This window comes from Lissotriton helveticus, chromosome 6, assembly GCF_964261635.1.
Source record: "Lissotriton helveticus chromosome 6, aLisHel1.1, whole genome shotgun sequence".
NCBI classification, from domain to species: Eukaryota; Metazoa; Chordata; class Amphibia; order Caudata; family Salamandridae; genus Lissotriton; species Lissotriton helveticus.
Window position 1 is genome coordinate 1,274,459,257 of NC_136067.1, and position 20,138 is coordinate 1,274,479,394.

A 20,138-nucleotide genomic window follows, 5' to 3' on the forward strand; every position below is an offset into this window, starting at 1 on the left:
TCTGTCAAAGTTCCTCACCATCACCATGGATCCTGGAACGATTTCATGCGGTGCCACCTCGGTATTGTCTGGAAATGCGGCGGCAACCTGTGAACGACATGAGTTGAGGGCAGACATCAAGGAAGCTAGGTAATCTGTCAGCATATTACTTGAAACATCGGTAATACTTCGGGGTCTAGGAGTACCCCACATGTTAGGGGGGCGGCCGAAAACGACCTCATACGGGGACAGACCTGATCTGGAATGTGCGACCATGCGCATATAAAATAAAGCGACTGGCAAAGCTACTAGCCAGTCCACACCCTTATCTTTACACACTTTTGCAATACGGATTTTCAGAGTCTGGTTATGTCTCTCAACGAGACCGGCTGCTTCAGGATGGCGTACACAATGAAACTTCCACTGGTACCCTAACAACAGGGAAACATGCTTCATGAGTTCAGATGAGAATGGCTGGCCGTTGTCAGAATATACGACTCTAGGGAGTCCATAACGGGGGAAGAACTCACGAACCAACTGCTTGGCAGTGGTCGCGGCTGTGTAATCTGGGACTGGATATGCTTCTGTCCACCTGGACAAAGCGCATACAACTACAAGGACATACTTGAAACCTCGACATCGCTCCATCTGAATATAATCCATCTGGAGGACTTCAAAAGGGTGGTCAGGGGGCTGGAATCCACCTTGTTCCACCGAGACACTTTTACCTGGATTAAACTGACAACATATCATACAGGTACGGACTCTCTGCTTGGCTGCAGCTCGTAAATGCTTGTTGAACCAAATGTTCTGGATACTGTCTAACATAGCTTTTTCTCCTAAATGTGCTGGACTATGTGCGGTATTAATAATGACTTGAACCATAGAGTCGGGGAGAAACCATGTGGCTCTACCCTTCGTTAACCATCCTTGATCTGTCTGGACCCCTCCTTGTTCGGACCATTTCTTGATTTCATCGGGAGTAGCATGTAACTGGATATCTATGACATCTTGTGTAGGGTCCTTAACTGTCATACATGTAGTCGGATCTGGAGTATGTGTCATGTTAACTGGAATGTCTGGAGTCTGTGCTGTAAGCTTGGCTGTGCGATCTGCTAGATCATTACCTTGAGAAATAATGTCAGTAACTTTCGTATGTGCTTTGCACTTCATGATAGCAATAGATGTCGGTAAATGTATGGCATCTAACAGAGCTTGAATAAGGAGACCATGCTGAATCTTGGTTCCATGAGAAGTCATGAAACCTCTCTCCTGCCAGAGCACTCCGAAGTTGTGTACAACTCCGAATGCGTAACGTGAATCTGTATAAACATTAACTTTCAAGTTCTTGGCGTGAATACAGGCTTGTGTCAAAGCAACTAGTTCTGCTGCTTGAGCGGACAGGGTATCAATACGGTGTGTTTCAATAACTTCGGTGTCAGTAGTCACTGCATACGCGGCGACTAGTTCTCCTGTACTAGTTCTTAGGCATGAACCATCCACATAAAGTGTCAGGTCGGGATCTGGTAACGGAACATCTGTCAGATCTTGTCTTGGCTTTGTCGTAATGTTAACTACTTCCACACAGTCATGTGTGGCAGAATTTGAATTAACTGATGGTAACAGTGTAGCAGGATTCAGGATGTTGCAGCGTCTGATTTCTATGTGTGGCTGAAACAGTGTCAATTCATAACCTGTTAAACGTGCAATTGTCAAGTGCTGAGTCTGTGTTCGGTTTAAAAGAACTTCCACAGAATGTGGAACTTGTACTGTCAGGGTATGTCCTAAGACTATGGAATCACTTTGTCTGATAGCTAGTGCTGTGGCTGCAACTGACTTGAGGCACGCAGGCAAAGCCTGGGCGACAGGATCTAGCGTGCTTGAAAAATAAGCACAGGGCTTGTATTGTCCTGCTTGATCTTGTGTGAGAACAGATAATGCTGTACCTTCACGTTCTGTGACGAAAAGTGTAAAAGGCTTACTGTAGTTCGGTGTAGCTAGAACTGGAGCTTGGCATAGGGCTTTCTTTAACTCGTTGAAACTAAGTGTATGTTCAGATGTCCAAGGGAGGACAGTCGATACGGCTGCCTCCTGTGTCGTTAACTGTATCAGTGGTTTGGCTAGAAATGCATACTGGGGAATCCATTGTCTACAATAAGAAGTAAGGCCGATAAAAGCACGTACCTCCTTCTGGGTCTTGGGCTGAGAAAGACTCGCTATTAACTGGATACGGTCTGGTGTCAACTGCCTACCCCTCTTGGACAGTAAGTGTCCTAAGTATACCACTTGCTGGACACAGAATTGAAGCTTAGAAGGGGACACCTTGTGCCCCATCTCGGCTAGGAAATACAAGACTGTAAGGGATGCTTGCTCGCAAGCACGTTCAGAACGGGCTGTGATCAGTAGGTCATCGACATACTGGAGCAGGGCAGTGTCAGTTGGCATGTGAATATTGTCTAGTTGTCTCTTGAGTGCTTGACTGTAAATACTAGGACTTTCTGTGAAACCTTGAGGAGCTCGTGTGAACATATAGCTCCTTCCATTTAAACAAAATCCGAAAAGGAACTGGCTGTCTGGATGAATAGGAACACTGAAAAATGCGTTCTTGAGGTCTATGACAGTGAAGAACGTGGCTTCGGAATCAATGGCTGTCAATAGGGAAGAGATGTCTGGGACTACTGGGTACTGTGGAATAATACATTTATTAAGCTCTCGTAAATCAATCACTAATCGATATACTGGGGGTGCATTTGGATCAGTACGTTTCATGACTGGAATGATCGGAGAATTACATACATTGGAGTCAGTTTCTACAACTACTCCTTGAGCGATGAGCTCGTCAATAATTTTGGATAAGGCTGCTACAGCCTCTGGTGGCAATCTGTACTGTCGGATTCGTGGTAGCACTACACCTGGCTTGAGAGTCACACGATAGGGTGTGATTTGCATGTAACCTACATCAGTTGGACCTTGCGCCCATAAGTGCTGCGGGACATTGGACAGTCTTGAATCAAAATCTCGTAATACATAGTGACCCTTGAAGTCACGTAGGAACAATCGTATTCCCTCTGGGGAACAGCATATAACTGCACCTAACTCTTTCAGTGTCTTAATGCCTAATAGGTTTTCTGGACATGACTTAGTAAGTAACAGATCAGTAGTGCGGGACAATGGACCGACTTCTAGAGTAACCGGCTTTGAAATCTCATTAACAATAGGCTTTCCTGAAAATCCAAGGGAAACATTTCTTGAGCCTGAGAGCGGAGCCCCTGGAACTTCGGCGTGACTGATTGTGGTCCTACTTGCCCCTGTATCAATCAAAAACTTTCTGTCTTTCCCTAATACTTGACTGTGAACATAGGGACCTTCTTGATCTACAGGTATCTCGATGAGAGGCAAGCCTACCCCCCTCTCTAGGCTGTTTCATGAATACTGTTGGTACTCTGGATACTCAGACTGTGCATACTGGTACATCTGCGATGTAACATGCTGTGTTGCAGCAATAGGCTGCGGCGCTGTAACTGTATGTGGTGCATTCTGTGACTGAGGAGTCTGTGAAACTTGTTCTTGTCTAGACGGACGTGGTCTTTCTTTAGTCTTACCAGTAGCTATGTTGTGTTTCAGAACTGCACACTCGTTTATAAAATGACCTGGCTGTTTACAATAATTGCAATTCCCTTTAACGGGAGCTGCAGGATGACTGGCTTGATTCGGACCCCTTTTCTGACTGTCTTGAGGAACGGATTGTGCAACTAGCACTTTCATTTTCGTGTCTTTCATACGTTTTCTCTCGTGTTCCTGCTCTTCCCTGATTCTATTCTGGTGATACTGGAGCATCTGGAGCATCTGGGACGGAGTATTTGCTTGCCAGGTACTTTCGACTTTCAGAACTCGGTTTTTAATTGGTGGACTTGAATTTTCGACTAATTTAGTAACGAAAAGGTGAGGGTATGACTCACTACTTGTCTTGAGACCACTGTTGATGCTAAAACATTTTTCAAATCTAGAATAAAAATCACTAATATCTTCGTCTTGTTTCTGTTTACAGGCTGAGATTGCATCCCAGTCTTCTTTTCTAGTCGTCAATAATCTCGGTAAAACTTGAATCAATAATTCTGGTAATTCTTTACATTTATCTCCAAGACCGGTACCTGGTACTCGTGCCTTGTCTTCAGCTTCTAGAACTGCCCAATCGATCTTTTTCTCTCCCACCTCCCATTCTTTTTCCTTTAGCTTTTCATACACCCCCGCGGGCAACAGGACTTTTAACATTTTAATGATATCTGGGTAAGTGTATTCTCCCATACGGAGCATGTCTTTTAATTCTCTATGGAACCCTGCTGGATCTTTGTCATGACAGGGAATTAATTTCTTCATCTCGAGGAGTTCCATCTTTGTTATTGGAGTGTAAACAAACACTCGCTGCATTTCGCCACCCGTTCCTTTAACTGGGTGGACTTCTCGTAACGGATTCTGTCTTTCCATGTAAAATGGTTTACCTTCTGGAGGTGAGGCATGAACAAAATGCGGGTTCAGAAACGTTCTATATTTGTGACGCTGTTCTAGAATGATACTAATTAAATCGGTACCTAGACCTCTCCATCTATACTGGAGTAACTCGTTCAGGACATCATGTAACGGACCTGGATCAGAGTGTTGACCCTCATACAGAGTAATGAGGTGCTGAATCATATACATACCCACCAGTCGTTGCTCGGCTGGGGGCATTTTCAGAAACATTTGTGCCACTATTTCGTCTGGAAAAGTGGTAGAATCAGTAATCCATCGGACTGCTGATCGGGCTAGTTCTTGTTCATGCATAGTACTTAACTCACTATAACCGATTCGTGATTTCAGAATGTGATCGGTAGCTTGAAATACTTGTTCTAGTGAACCTTGTTCTGGTGCTGGAGAATGATGAAAGATAGACTTGTGTTCTAGGCGTAAATGGCGATCTGGAAATCTAGTTTTTCCTACATACGCTATTCTGGCGGGATTCTCGTCGTCTACCTCTTCAGTATCAGAGTTACTTTCTTTCTCGCTTACTTGTGCTGCTTTACGCTGTTCGTGTATCTTTATTATTTCTCTACGGATTTTCTTGTACATACTCTCCATAGCACCGACGGTCTTGTGCTTACCCTCGGCTATATTATCACTCCACCTTGTCAGGATTCTCATTTCGGCCGGATCTTTAGACGGGTAATCTTGTTCTCTTATTAGACAATTGATCAGAAACTTTAATATCATGAGCTGGATCTCGGCTTTCCGTTGAGACATGGCCTCGCTAATACTTTCTGGATCATCCCCTGTACGGATGAAACGATATATTCTGTCTAGATCTTCTTTCATATTCGGTAAGGTGACTAGATACTCGGCCACCTTTCTTACGCGGAATGAATATAAAACCATATTATCCTCGCCTGGGACTGGATCATAGCCGCATTCGGCAAGGGATTTTCTTATTTCTGCTACAGTCTGATGTCTGGGCGTACGCTGTGACGCTTGTGCATGTAATTCGGCTAACGTTAAACGCTTGTGTGGCGGCGGGGTTTGAGGAGTACCTCCCCCTGCGGCCCCTAAACTGGAGTCTAGGTCTACTGAGGCTCTTCGTCCTGGCAGAGTGGGAAATGGAAATGTAGGCTGGACTTGTATGGCGGGCTGGACCGGGGGTACCGTAACAGGTACTCCGGTGTCTGGCGGAGCGGGAAGTGCCTGATTTACAGGGACTGGCGGAGCGTGAACAGGATTTGCATATTCTGGGACTGTGTCGTCCAAATAGGACGAAATAAAAATATCAGCTGCGGTCTGTTTGTGACGTAGCTTGGTCGGAACTAATGGTGGCGGGAAATTACTGGATGCCTCTGGGGTCGCTTTTGGCAAGCCCTCGGCAAGGAGAGGATACATACCCCTAATAAGGGCAAGCCTCTGTCTGTCTGACTGTTCGGCTTTGACTTGTTCACCTATCTCGATTAGTTCTCTTTCTTGGGCTCGTTCCAAGGATTCTCTACTTAATTCTGACTTTCTGATTTCCTTTTCAGTTCTTTTATGAGCTTCTTTGCGCCATAACTCGATGGCATCTTTCTGTGACTGTCTGGCTTTCTTTTTCCATAATGCTTCTTCTACTCGCATGATGCATTCGGCATCCCATGTACCCGATACGGGCCATCTATACTTTTCTTCTAACTGTTTGGTATACTCTACCCATAAATCTAGATACAATATGGCGCTTATGCCATGCTTCTGATACATAAAGTGTCCTGGACTGTCCCTGGGCGGGACGGGAACTGCTGCTTCCAGCAGACCCTTTCTAGTTTTTAACTGACGTAATTTTGAGAAAAACGGCATGACTGGACTATAATCTGGACATAATACAATACACAATGAAAACACGAAAATCACGTCGCACTCATACCACAACATTAAAATACATGAAGAACATTATGAATAACAGTTCGAACAGAATACCACCTGAAAATACTTGAAATTTCTCGAGAACAGAACTGACTAGAACAGAAACTAGATGCACTGCTGAAACAGTACGAAACTTACCGGTCTCTTAAAGAGACACGTCAGGACCCGCATCCACCGAAGTGGACACTTCGTTTGTGGGACTGTGTACCACCAACCCACAGACCAGAGTCAATCAAATTGACCCTGTCTAGATACCACCCCAGTAACGGTACTCACCGGGCAGCAAGAACGGAAAGCCTCGGACTGGACTGGACTGCTACGACGACGAACTTCGGACTTCAGTTACGGGTGGACCTCCGGATACCTCGGACCTTGGACTCTTGGCTTGGGCTCTGGTCGGGACTCGCCGCGTTCCTCCACCGTCTTGTCTGGATGCTGGACCGCCTCCTCCGTCTCCTCCGTGGGCCTGAGGGATACTTGAGCAGAAATATCTGCCACTGCGCAGAAGAGTTCCGTCACGACTGCAGAGGGTCAGGGGGTCGGCGTGGCTTCACCGACGCGTGGGGAAAGGGCAAGTCCCTGTTCGGGCGCCATTATGTGGTAAATAAATAAATAATACCCTATTTTTGACTAGACATATATCATAACAGATAGCTCAATAAATAAGAGTCAGGATTCGAGGTAGTAGGAGTTTTGCAGGTTTAATACAGCATAAGGACAGGAACAGGACAACCTGCATAGGAATAGGATGGCAGGGCCCAGCAGCTGCTGGGGCTGGGTCTGGGATGAGCGCGCTGCCTTTTAATAACAATACACGAGCATATATACATAACGCAAACACATAGCATTACATTGCAGTAGGCGTAGCAGTGGGTGGAGCAGAAGGCGTGACGCGTAGCAGTCGCGAAAGCTAAGAGTAAAAGTAGGTGTAACTGGGCGTATACATAGATATGTGATGCAAACGTAACAGAATATGTCATAAATGGGGCGGAAACATTGGAGGGGGCTACCTAAGGAGCCGGGACCTCTAACCTGATGGTGCGCGCAAACTGGCAATGACGTATCACTAGGAGAAACTGGGGGCTACGAACTCTGTGCTAGGAGCAGAGACAAAAGTCTGGAGAGTCGGAGCGACATGTACCTAAACCCTATCTAGTATCTGATGTTTAGAGAACATGTTGATATAAACTAGAAGTCAGGAGAGGAAAGGCTAACTTGATTCTAAGACTGGACCATGCATTATTCTACATGTAGTGCGTGATGAAGAATATTAAATGACCATTAAATGCAGTATTTCTCTTAACATGGAGACGTGAAGGCTAGACAATGACGGAAACTATTGATGCAGTTCAGTAGTTTTGGAATGCAGAGAAGGAGGACTGAACTGATAACTGGAACTATAACATATTCTTGGCAGACTCAGAGACTGAGCCAGGCTGGGCCGGGCACTGCGAGGCAAGAAGTAAGTGAAGGGTCGAGGATACAGGTGGGGGCTGTATCGCTCCTCAGCGTGGCTTCAGGAGACAGGAGCTGAATCTAGTGTCCAGGCCCCTTTGAGGCCTAGAAACGGGGACTTTACAATAGAATAACGTGCACACTGAGAAACGTGGCAACGTAACTTTACATAGGCCTGACATTCGTAGTATTCACGAGGACTGGAAACTGGCATACTAGAGAAGGACACAACTGTAATTGTGTCTTGAATCGAACATGGGGAATAACATATGCATATTTATCATGCATACATAACATATGATGGATTACACGTAGGGACACAGAACATGGCAAAATTTACTTTTCCACATCTTCCATAGGAGTGGCTGATAGGGATATATTTGTCCATTTTAGGTTAGGTATAGGCATACTACACCTAAGTAAGGGGTGATTACACCGACTTACCCCAGCTGAGTGATCAGCCAGTTGTGTCAAATATGGAGGCCAGGCCAGGGGTGGCACAATACATGCTGCAGCCCCTGGTAGGCCTTGGAAGCACCTATGCCCTGGGTACCTGGGTACACTGTTACAGGGGCCAATAAGGTGAACCAGTTCCAATGTCGTTATGCACCTAAAGTACATGGGTAACAATTTAGAGAGAGAACAGCAGGCTGTGGGTCTGATTAGCAGGCCCACAGCCACATTAAGTCATAAACCAGTGAAGCAAAAAGCAAAAATTTGGGGTGACCATAGGATAGCAGACCCTACTCTCCTACACCTAGTCTGTGTCATCTTGTCGACCACTAGTGGCATCTCTAATTGTAGGTGGCTCAGTCCATTTTCACCCTTTGGGGCACTCCTCTTGTGGACCTCTTTTCCACCAAGAAGAATACTTACTGCTGCTGTTGTGCACCCTCTAGTTTCTATTACAGGAAGCTCTCGCTTCGTCTGAAGTGAAACTTTCCACTTCACTATGCAATCCTCCTATAACTAGTTGTATTATACAAAGTGAATTGCTCTGAAATATATACACTCAAATATTCATACTATGAAGAAAAACTACAGCTGAATGTAGACCATAAATCAATGAACTACAGTTGAATGTAGTCTACATTCAACTGTAGTTCATTGATTTATGATTGTCATCAAGTTTATACTTTTGACTCTGGTCTTTATGGAATTACGGATGATTTTTTCTTCATAGTATGAATATTTGAGTGTATATATTTCAGAGCAATTCACTTTGTATAACACAACTAGTTATGTGTATGTGTATGTTTTTGTGTTGTAAATAATCGCGAATTGTAAATAATTGTATATAAGGTGTACAAAACGATAAGGTGTCCCTTTCATACATCAATACTTTAAAAAAAGACAAAAAACAAACAAATAATAAAAGGGTTTGAGTGATATACCCGAACGAACGAGGAAGTCTCTTATGGTTTGTTCCCTCAAAAATAGAGAATTTGAGTAAGTGTGTGGCCGGCAATTTGTGTACTTAAAATGGTGATTGAAGAGGTCACTTGAATTTGTTTGATTTACTTTCTGAGGTGGAAAGCGTATTTTTATCAGCGCGTCACTCCTTCACCAAATTTGGCTATTGCTGTCCCGTTTGGATTCTTGTTTTACTGTGGAGGATGTTGGCCTTTCTTTCGCTCTGTGAGTTTTTGAAGAGGTAACTATGACAGGTTATCTTTCAGCCTTTCTTTGTTTAACATGCTAGCTGTCACTGTTCAAATATCCAATTGTCATGCAATTTATCGATGGATGACTTGCATGTTTCCTCCTTCAACATTCATAATGCCTCATTGGGAACGTATCTTGGTACTTACTTTCCAGATCGAGTTTCCATTGGAGCCAATGCATAGCTGTCCATTGCAACTCATATGTATTCAGACTGTGTGTCTGATTGCTATCAACTCATTTTGGCATGTTGGTGATTCCTAGGGTTTGTTTGCTCCCCATTCACTTCGCAGGAACAAAGTCTTTGTTCCTGCTGAAGGTCATCACTCCGTTTCGCATGGGTAATTTCTTTATCCAGCTTTCCTTCTGCCTGCCTTTGCATCCCACCAAGGAGGAGAGACTTCACCTTTTGAATCCTCACAGGACTCTCACCTTTCAGTTGGACAGGTCAGAGGAATTCCAGACTGATTGCCAGCTCTTTGATTATGTTGGTGCCAAAAAGGGCAAGACTGTCCAGAAATTAACACTTTCCAGGTAGATTGCTATGTATTTGCCAAGAAAGATCCTCCTGCAGGTATCCCGGCCCATTTGACCCGGGCAAAGGCCCACTCCTCCCCATCGTGGACATTTGTCAGCTGTGACAAGGTTTCAGTCCACACGCTTACTGGGTAGGTAACATTATCCTTCCATAACAATCTTTCTTGTGGATTCCTCGTTGATCCAGTCTGTCTCCCCGTACTGAGGAGTGATTGTAGGCACATTAATAAGACCCCATTTTAGACTCTTGTACACTGCAGAGCTATTTGCAGAGCTATTTGTCTATTTCAGTTGGCATGCCTTCAACTCTGAGGGTATTGACAAAAAAACAAATGAACTGACGTCCGAGAACCAGGGTGGTATTTATGGCCCTAGTGATGTCATGCTTTTGGTGGGACCTGCCATTGACACAGAGCTCAGCAGTAACTGCAGTGCTGGAGAGCTGCTTTGATTTTTCTACTAAGTAGTACAGCAATGTGAAAAGTCTCTGCATAAGGCCACATACCTTTTCTGTAGTGTCCTGTAGCGTATCCCGGTGGAGCCGTTTGATTTCTGGTAACAGTGTGATATATTCCTCTGTCTACTTATGGACAGATTGTTTTTGAAAGACTTTAAGGAGTTGTCCTGTGCATAGGAAACCAAAAGCTATATGAAACCTTTTGCCAGTTGTAAGCGGTATTTCATGGTTTCTCTCAACTTTCTCGCATCCTAGTTGTCCCTTTTTATGTGGCTTTCCTAATGTTCTCAAGGTATTTGTATCGGAGTCATCACCAGTTTATTGGTCACTGGCCATTTTTTGTTCTTGACCGAAGGCTTATGTCTGCAATTATAGGTTTACTCGAAGGTAGGTATGTGAAGAGGGAAGGAAAAGGAGGCAATGTATTTCACTTAAAGCTTCTCCTGTTCTGAGTAAATTATGTCTGGTGTGGTTGTAAGATTAGAATTTTCAATACAGTGGTGCTTCATAGGGTAGCACAGATCTTAGAATCCTCCATTCCGAACCAAGTGTGTCAGATGTATGTCATGGATTACCTCTGACCAGAACTGTCTGTAACCATTGGGGAATAGCACTGCCGTCTCAGTCAGCTGTACAAGGGATTGATCTGCCAAAGTTAAAGGTATCACTTATGTCTGTGGTGGGTGAGAGATAGCTGTGCAACTGGGGCAAGGGAGGAGTAGTTCTACTATCTGTGACAGTTGTGAAATAGCTCTGTTGTCCGCACCGAGCAAGGGCAATTCAGCTGAGTAAGGAACAGCTCTTATCGGAGTAGCGAGTGAATAATGGGGCTATTGCTTCTGTCTGTGGGTGGGTAAAGGTTCACTCCATGTCGCTATGCTGTCATCTTCTCAGAACTCTTTTAAGAGGACTGTAGGGACAGGTGGGCCTTATGCTTTCTTTCATTAAGCAAAACATTTAGCTGCAGACACAGTCAGGCTTTCGTTCTTCCTTACTCAACAATTTGCTGAGAGTTGAAGAGAAATTTGAAAAGAGCTTGGAGAAAAGCAATTACTCATGTCCCTGAAGAGGTTGAGCTTCTGGGATGATAGGGACACCAGGATTCAAACATAGGACTTTGTTGGATGTTACAAGACTGATCTTGTAACTTTCTGACCCAATGGCAGCAGGTTCTATGCTGACTCAACTCTGACTCTGCACCTAAGCTGCTTCTGTAGTTTTTTTAGGAGAGTCAGTAGTTGTCTAGGCCTGACTGGTGCTGATACTATTGCTGAATTCACGTAGAGATTGTTATTGGGGCAGGCCATGCCAGCAGGGCCTTTTGGTCCTTTGTTGGCTTTTCTGGTTGTGATATTTGTATCACAAGGACTTCTTATTTAAAAATATAGCTCCATGCTGTTACGAGCATTCGCTGAAAAGAACATTGTGCTGGCTCAAGTGGATGCGGTAATGTGTATATGTTTTCACTTGATAATATGGAAAAAATATGTTTTGCTTAAAAAGCACACTTGCCGCAATGTCATAATGCACCAAATGAGGAGCTGGAGTCTTCTCTTCCATCTTTTTAGAAAATTGTGAGTCACAATTTGAAGGATCCTTTGTGAGAATATGTATTTTTATTGTGAAAGGTCAATACACGCAATTGCAGCATGCAAGCACTGATGGTACCTAGGAGCACAAAGGGTACCTACCTTTCCATTCACTGATCATGAAAAAAGGATACTCTAAGACCCTTTGGCCTCTTCTGCAAATAAGATCATAGAACATTTTCTCTTTGCTTCCAATACTACTGCTGTACTGTGTTAGAATTTTCTGTACTTCTGGGTTGATCTGGAAGACTCAATTTTAATGAATATTAATAGTGATAGGAGTAGCATTTACACTTTTGTTAAATCTTATACATGTTAAGTGGAATGCAGACAACAACATGTAATTTTCTGTTTCTAGATAGTGATTTTTTTGCTGAAGGAATTAAAAAAACAATTGAGAAGTGTCAGCATTATCTAATAGATATGGGGAACTTGTCTGTTTCACCCCCATCAGCAATAGCTTGGAGAGCATGACTTGGGCCTCTTCAAAGACCATGGGAGTACTTGCACAACTAAATCCCTGTTGGTATGCCAATATCGTCCCACAAGGCACGCGGTCTTCACCAACTGCAGTTCAAGGCTGGCGGAAGAGACCATTCTGTTTCCAAAGTTATCCAGCCTTATGGATTCCCTATCCGGCGGACTGGTAGGGAATATGCTGGGGTTGAGCCTAGGAGTGGAGGCTTAAACCACCAAGCTCTCCGGGACGGGGATGCTGGGTAAGTAAACGGGTCCCCATGAGTGGGTTGATGGCAGCAAGCAATTGTCCTATGCACTGGAGCCCCTGTGCAGTGCTTAGACCAGGCCCCGAGTAGGACATCACTAAGGGCTTCATTAAATGGAAGTAAAGGTTTGGAGGGTGCGACTCCCGGCTCCAGCAACTCTGTCAAGACGTTTGTCTTGACTGCCACTGAGGGCAGCTGAAGGTCCAAGACCTCAGCCACCCTACGCACCACCATAGTGAAAGAGGCTCCCTCCTCCATAGCCATGGTAGGAGGAGAGACCAAGCCAGTGTTAAGTGAAGTCTCTGGCCCACTGGTCTCCGCCAGTTCCTCAAACAAGTTGTTCTCATCATTTAAGGGATACTGATAACCATAAGGGTCCTCAGACCCCTCCCATTTAACACCTATCGTTCCAGAGAGCATGTTCCCCGTCAATGCCAGAACTGGCGTCAGACAACAGACATTTGGTTCTGTGTCGAAGTCGGGAATGAAGATGGAGATGGCAACACTGGAGCAGGCAATCAAGAGGGGCCAGGTCACAGAAATAGGTGGTGTATGGCCTCATAAAGTTCTTTGAGCTGGTTGAGGGTCGCTCCAACTCCTGGAAAATCAGGGAAACCCGGAGCAGATCCTGACTCGGGCTCCCCTAACGCATGAAGCCTGGAGTGTCGACACTCCTGTGCCTCGTCGGATGACCTTGATGGGTGTGGTGAAGTCGAAGACCCTTTTGACTTCTTGGATGTGTGTGCTTGTGAGACTTGCCCAATTTCTCCTACAACTTGGAGTGCAATGACGAGTGCAGCTCTGCAACCAATCCCAGGACCTTCCGCGCAACCGAGATCTTAAACGTTGCAGAGTCATCTGACATTGGGCGGTGAGGAACCTTCGGGTGCATGGCACAGCACCCCAAACGCATCAAGTGGAGTTCTGTCACTGACATCTTCCTGTGACAGGCTCCAAATGGTTTGAAACCAGCTGTTTTTTTGGGTGAAATTCTCACACCAGGAGTGATAAATTTCAATGAGATTCGACAAAAAGTCACAAAAAAGCCAGTCAAAAAATTACTAAGGGTATCTCAGACCAGATCAGTGCTCTCTGGTGTAGAAAGGAAAGAACTGATATCAGTGAGCCAGAGTGTTGCCTATATAAGTATCGCGCATGTCACTTCTGTCGTGGAGCTGAACGACGCTACCTACCGGAGTGCAAAGGTACTACACAAAAATCTTCTGAATCCACTCTGATGCCTGGGGATATTCTAAGGTAAGGAATCTACAGCTACATAGAGTCTCTACCAGATTAGGCATAACCAAAGGTAAGTAAAATGTCTCTTTAAACAGAGGGCCTGATTCACAAAGAGTTTACCCTTATTTATGTTTGCAGTGCTCCTGCTTGGAAATCATAAGCTTAAGTCATTTCTACTCATACCAAAATCATGATGTAAGTTTGTTGGCGTGCCTCATTCAAACTTATGAGAGGCATCCTTCATGTCCTATTGCAATGCACTGGGACAATTGAATTTTAAGTAGAAAAACCAAGGGAAATAGTGTTTGTGGCAGATCGTGGTTGTGGACTCTGGTTTTGCCCGCCAGGTTGATTTTAAGCCCCAGGAGTTCCAAGTTTCAAGCAGCTGCCAGCGAACGTTGGCATCTTGGCTTCTGCTTAGCTGAAGCGCTCCTCAAAAATTAGCCTGGATGGTTTGTATCTTTTATATCTGTAATAAGACTCACAATTAACTCCCTTCTAACCTCCAAAATGAAGTAATCCAATCCTGATGTGCGATTTACGGGCGTTATTAGATTGAAGTGTGAATAGTTCTCATCATAAATAATCTCAGGATGGCCGGCAAGAGCAATCATTGTACATAGCACAGGTTCCAAAGAGAATAGTTAAGGGTCTAACTTGCAGACACCACTCCCATGTGGCCTAGATCATACAAGCAATACTGTCTTAGGGGGACGGGATACTCCGACACAAATGTAATGGATATCGTGACGGAGTAACCCTGTCCACCAAGATCATAATCAGGCCTTTAATTAACATATTTATTGAAAGACTAGAGTAATAAGATTGTTTGAATATAGAAGTGAGTGTGGGAGCTAAACGAATGAAATCACACCCAAGATGTAACAAAGCTCTTTGACATCTTGCATTCTAGCAAATGAAGGTTTTATGCACAAAAGAACATGTGCTAAACGTGTTGGTTGATTCTTATCCACATTATGCAGTCAACAGCGATTAATGAAAATGTGCACCGGCAGAGTGCTTGCCACCCAACTACCAAAAATCTATCATATAAGGCGTGTACTAAGCTTGCTCCCTTGAGCCATCCGGCCATATTTGTGAAATACCCTCATTTTTTTTCATTGGCAATAACATCCTGTGCCTATCCTCATTCTCTTTGGGCTATGGCTTCCCTAGGTGGTTAGGACTTCTTATGGAGCTGCTGCAGAGAATCCTCTGGTCCTTACAATACTACTGGTTCCAACTGAGCCCCCAGAATCCATTCCCTATTGAAATGTGATAAAGAGATAGCCTGGGACAGAAACAGTTAGTTTTATGGGCCTAACAAATGGCCTAGCCACCATTATTTACCTTTACTAAAGCCTCCTTAGTAAGTCTATGAGAGAGATCATTTCACCCAGCAAATGCACATGAATTTGACCTTTAGTCCATAAAATGTTGCCTACACAGTTTTTGCGAAGACCTATTATAGCATTGGTGTGCAGACTATGGCAAAATATGGCCAACCCAGACCTGCCGCTCCAGAATTTTGCAGAGAATCTCAGCTCAGTGCCAAGAAACACCTATTCACACCATTGGATTGCTTCTGTGCTGACAGTGGCCAAGAACAGCTAGACCGACACACTTGGAAGCAAGCAGCCAACACCACCTCGGCTTTCAGTGGAAAGGGTGCTGATAACATGCTTGGCACCTGATTTAGCTCATCTTAGAAGTGTCACTCTTCCTCTTTCCCTGGCGATCCTTAGAGTAAGCACAATAATCCAATATATCTGTCAGTTCATATAGCTTCTAAAAAGGGTAAAGATTGACACAAAACTTTTTAGAGCAAGGCATAAGGTAGGACTGTGAATCACATGTTTAAATCAGGAGGTCTTCCAAACATTTGTTTTTCTTCAGTTCGTCCTTATGCCATCAATGAATTGAGAATCGTATGAAATTAGGAACTAAACCATGTCAGTTTTGGTACAAAAATAAAGTTAGCAGTACTATCCCAACCAGCTGTGGCTTAGCATTATGTACTGCTAACCTTGTTACTGGCAAAACACTGAACATTTGCAAGGGATGCATTGCTAGTTTGTGCAGATATGTGATTGTTTCAAGATTGTAGAACACATGAATGTGGTTATAGAGACGCAACCATGGCTTACAGGTCCACAGATTAATGGGTCATATGGCATGAACTTAAGAGAACCTCTTAGTAAAGTGACAGTTCATTTTCAACATTCTTCAATCAATTGGTGAATAATTTAAAGCACGGGTCAAACTCTGAACCCATCAGCACAGGTTCTAACTGAAAGACTCATTTCCAAATCTTGGCCATTACAAAGGGCATCTGATATTGGTGCCCCTAATTGACATCGTTATTCAACTTGGCAATGGAGGAATTGCAAACCACGTCTGAAAAATCGGACACTGGTACGGCATTGTAATAGGCGAAGCGCTTTATGCCACTTCCTTATATGCTCAAAGTATGCGAATATTTGCACAGCATATCACTTCAGACTTGGACCCAATTAATTGGACTTTTTTTGTGCTATATCTAGCCTGGTAGTGGGTAGGAATAAGTCATGCTTATTTCCTCTGAACCCAAGTAACCCACGTAGGTTAGCAGCTCCAACCAATTTAGAGCTAGAATGGAAATGTTACAATTTGAAACACTTAGTCATGCACATTTATGGAAGATGGCATAGCTGGCAACATTTTTGGGCCCTTGAGCTACTGGGTCTGTTTGGGCATGAGTAGGTACAGAGTTGCCTTATCCTAACTGCAGTTACCATTCACTGAAGGCGACCTATGCGTGCTTGACTTCTAATCCTAATACCTGATGCCACGACTTCAGTGGGTGGGTACTACACGAGGAAAATGCCAAAGCATAGTACCTTTGTAAAGCGATGGGACTTGAATCACTGGCAGGTGTTCTGTTTGGGCTTTCTACCACCTCCCTCCCTGTCCTATCACAAATAGCCAAACACTGTTGAAATAAATACCTCGATAAACTGGTCATTAGAGGACTACAACACCTGAATTACTCTTTCCGTGTCACCCAGGATTTCGAGACTTGGATGGGTTATTCTTTTCCTGTTGGCTGTCGCACGAAAAACGGTGGGCTGTGTCTACGACTCCGGGATAATGCAGAACTTTGATAGCCTTAGACGGGAGCATGATATTCCAGTGGGGAAGTTTCTTAAGCATGCATTAGAATGAACCTGTTACAGATGCGCTGCTGCACTCACTGTTCATTCTGTAAGGTGGTGGAAAATTGATCATATCCTTCTACCACACTACAAGGCAAGCTGTTAAGGAGACCTAAAGGAACAAATAGCGAGGTGGGAACTAGATCTTGGGACAAAATTCGGACAGAAATAATGCCGGACAGAGATGAATCACATGGCCAGAGTCTCAAGAAATGCAAAATTCAAGGTACTTCAGTTTACCTTTTTGCATCAGATCTGACACTCACCAATACTTCAGATGTAACTCTGGTTAGGCCACATTTTTTTTTTTTAACTGAATTGTCATGCGCACGTAATGAATCCTCTTGGTGCGCCAACACTAGATTGTTCTCTTCCACACTGACTGGAAAGTGCCACTTATGCACTCCCAAGACATGCTTCCTAGGCATGATGGCTCGCCCTAAAGCTGAGAAGCCTACTTGTGAAACTACGATGAGTGGGTGATCATCTTGCATGGAGTTGATCTCGTAAGATGGACCACAGCTGTAAATTCAGCTCAGGCTTTCCTCAGTAGAGGCTGGCGGAGGTCATGAGATCACAAATTAAGACACTTTATTAGACTTGACCTGTGAGAGCATAGTATATGCCACTGTGAAATGTTCTTTGGAATGTGTCTTGTAATAGTATCAAGTATTATATTGGTGAGCGTGAATGTTTGCTCGCCCCCTTGGGGGGTTAACACCGCTGATTTTTGCTGCTAGTGATCTAGAATTCTACATCAATTACCCATTCCTCATGCCTTCTAACCTCCTGAAACTGGATGGGTTTGTACCCCTGACAGATTGTGTTTACCTATATGATTCTACATTTGTAAGTGAGAGTGCAGTGCACTTAGTACCTGTCTTTTTAGTTTTTGAAATCAGAAAATACAATAAAGGCTTGCTTAAAAAATGTTCAATCAGCCTTTTTTCCCTTTTAGGTATGATCCATGCAAAGGAATGGAAAGTCTGGAGGACACTTGGGTATCTCGAGCGAATGCATTGCAGAGGAAAGGACGAGCAGGGCGAGTGGCCTCAGGGGTGTGTATCCATCTGTTCACCAGCCACCACTACAACAACCAGCTGCTCGAACAGCAGCTCCCTGAAATCCAGAGAGTGCCGCTGGAGCAACTCTGTCTCAGGTACTGTATGAGAATACTTCACAAAGTGCTTCCAAACAAATATCCTCAGTAGTTTGAAAGTAAGAACACCTCTCTCCCTAAAGGAGAGGGCTGTTGTTGCAACATTAGAGATGACCTGAATTTAGGAGGTCAATGAATCCCCAACAAACTACCTTTATGAGGGAAGAAAAGAATGAACGTTTTTTAGTGTTTAACACACAACTGTTAACTATTTATTTTAATACTTTGGAAGCATACCCTGTAAATATTTTCAGAGCAGTATGTTTGACGTTCACATAGATTATTCAAAGAAGTGCATTTTACCAATGTTGTTAATTTGGTTAGTAAAAAAGAGTAAATCTATTTTTCATTGTTTCAAGAGAGTAAGCAATTAACTTGTGTTTTTTCCAGAATTAAAATTTTGGAAATGTTCTCTGAGTGCCGCCTGGAATCTGTTATATCAGAACTGATTGAGCCACCAAGTTTACAAGCCCTCCAGGCTTCAAAAACACGACTACAGGATCTGGGAGCCTTGACCCCTGATGAAAAACTGACCCCTCTGGGCTACCATCTGGCTTCGCTGCCTGTCGATGTTAGGATTGGGAAACTCATGCTATTTGGTACCATTTTCCGCTGCCTGGATCCTTCCCTGACTATTGCAGCAAGTCTGGCTTTCAAGTCCCCATTTGTAAGTATTCTGCATTAAACTGTGATTAAGAAGCTAGTGAATGCCTTTTTTTTGTAAATTTCTTTATTGGGGTTTGAGCACAGTGCACAGAACTGAGAAAAGCAAACATTACCACTTGATGATCCTGATTAGGCATGCATGCAAAGATACAGTGGAAAAAAAGGGAGAATTGTGTGGGCACTATACATAGATTGACTACACTTTCAATTGGACAGACACCATATGAATTACGTCTTGATAAATTGAGGTATGAAGGGGATTGAATCACAGTGCTTCCACGAGGCTTGTCAGTTGTTCGGTCGTGTGTCTGTGGCGTCATCTGTATCAGCGGCTCGCTCCAGAAGGTACGTCTGCAGGCGGGTCCATATGTCGCATGGGCGGGAGGAGGGCGGCAGGAGCTCAGCATAGGTGTGCAATTGGTCTTGACCGTATGTAAGATCAGTCAGTCAACCAGTCTTTAAATTTGGGCGCCCTTCCTCGGCCCCAACGACAGGCAACACATCGCTTAGCCAACAAGAGTACTAAAGAGGCATATCTATGCATTGGTACAGCCAGAGCCCCAGTGTAACCAAGTAGTGCAACTAGGGGATCGTCGGGAACATGAAGACCAATCATCTGGGTCAGTGCTGCAAGCACCTCAAGCCAATAACGGCTAATGGGGGGGCGGGGGTAGGAGGGCAGTCCCCGGCTAGATGGCGGAAGTCTGCCCCTTCCCTCCCGCAGCAGTCACATCAGTCGGTGTCACGCAGGTGGAGACCAATCAGTCATGCAGGTGTGTAATAGAGGCGATGAAAGTATTTATAATGAAAGATGCGCAGCCTGCTACTAGCCGATATTTTCCGGTCTGCTGACAGCAGTAGGACCAATGGTCATTCGAGCGAGGGGAGCCAAGCTCCTCCTCCCAACGCACTTTGGACAATGGGGAGGTCCTGCGCACCTGGATAGGGCGGTACAGCATTGAAACAACGTGGGAGGGGGTGTTCTGCTTAAGGAGAGCATGTAGAGGAGTCACGGTTGGGGGCTCTTGTGGGAAGCGTGGGGTTAAAGCCCTAATGTCTTGACGC

The 20,138-nt window shown here is 44.4% G+C and overlaps 1 protein-coding gene across 2 annotated transcripts in view; it reads left to right on the forward strand.

The window, feature by feature from the left end:
• The window catches only part of DHX57 (DExH-box helicase 57), a 539,830-nt gene that overhangs the window by 427,643 nt on the left and 92,049 nt on the right, over positions 1 to 20,138 (forward strand). For both annotated transcript variants that reach the window (XM_078649008.1, XM_078649007.1), the window contains 2 exons: positions 18,207 to 18,407; positions 18,798 to 19,074. In XM_078649008.1, coding sequence (XP_078505134.1) covers positions 18,207 to 18,407; positions 18,798 to 19,074 — 478 coding nt within the window. The remainder of the gene's footprint in view (positions 1 to 18,206; positions 18,408 to 18,797; positions 19,075 to 20,138) is intronic.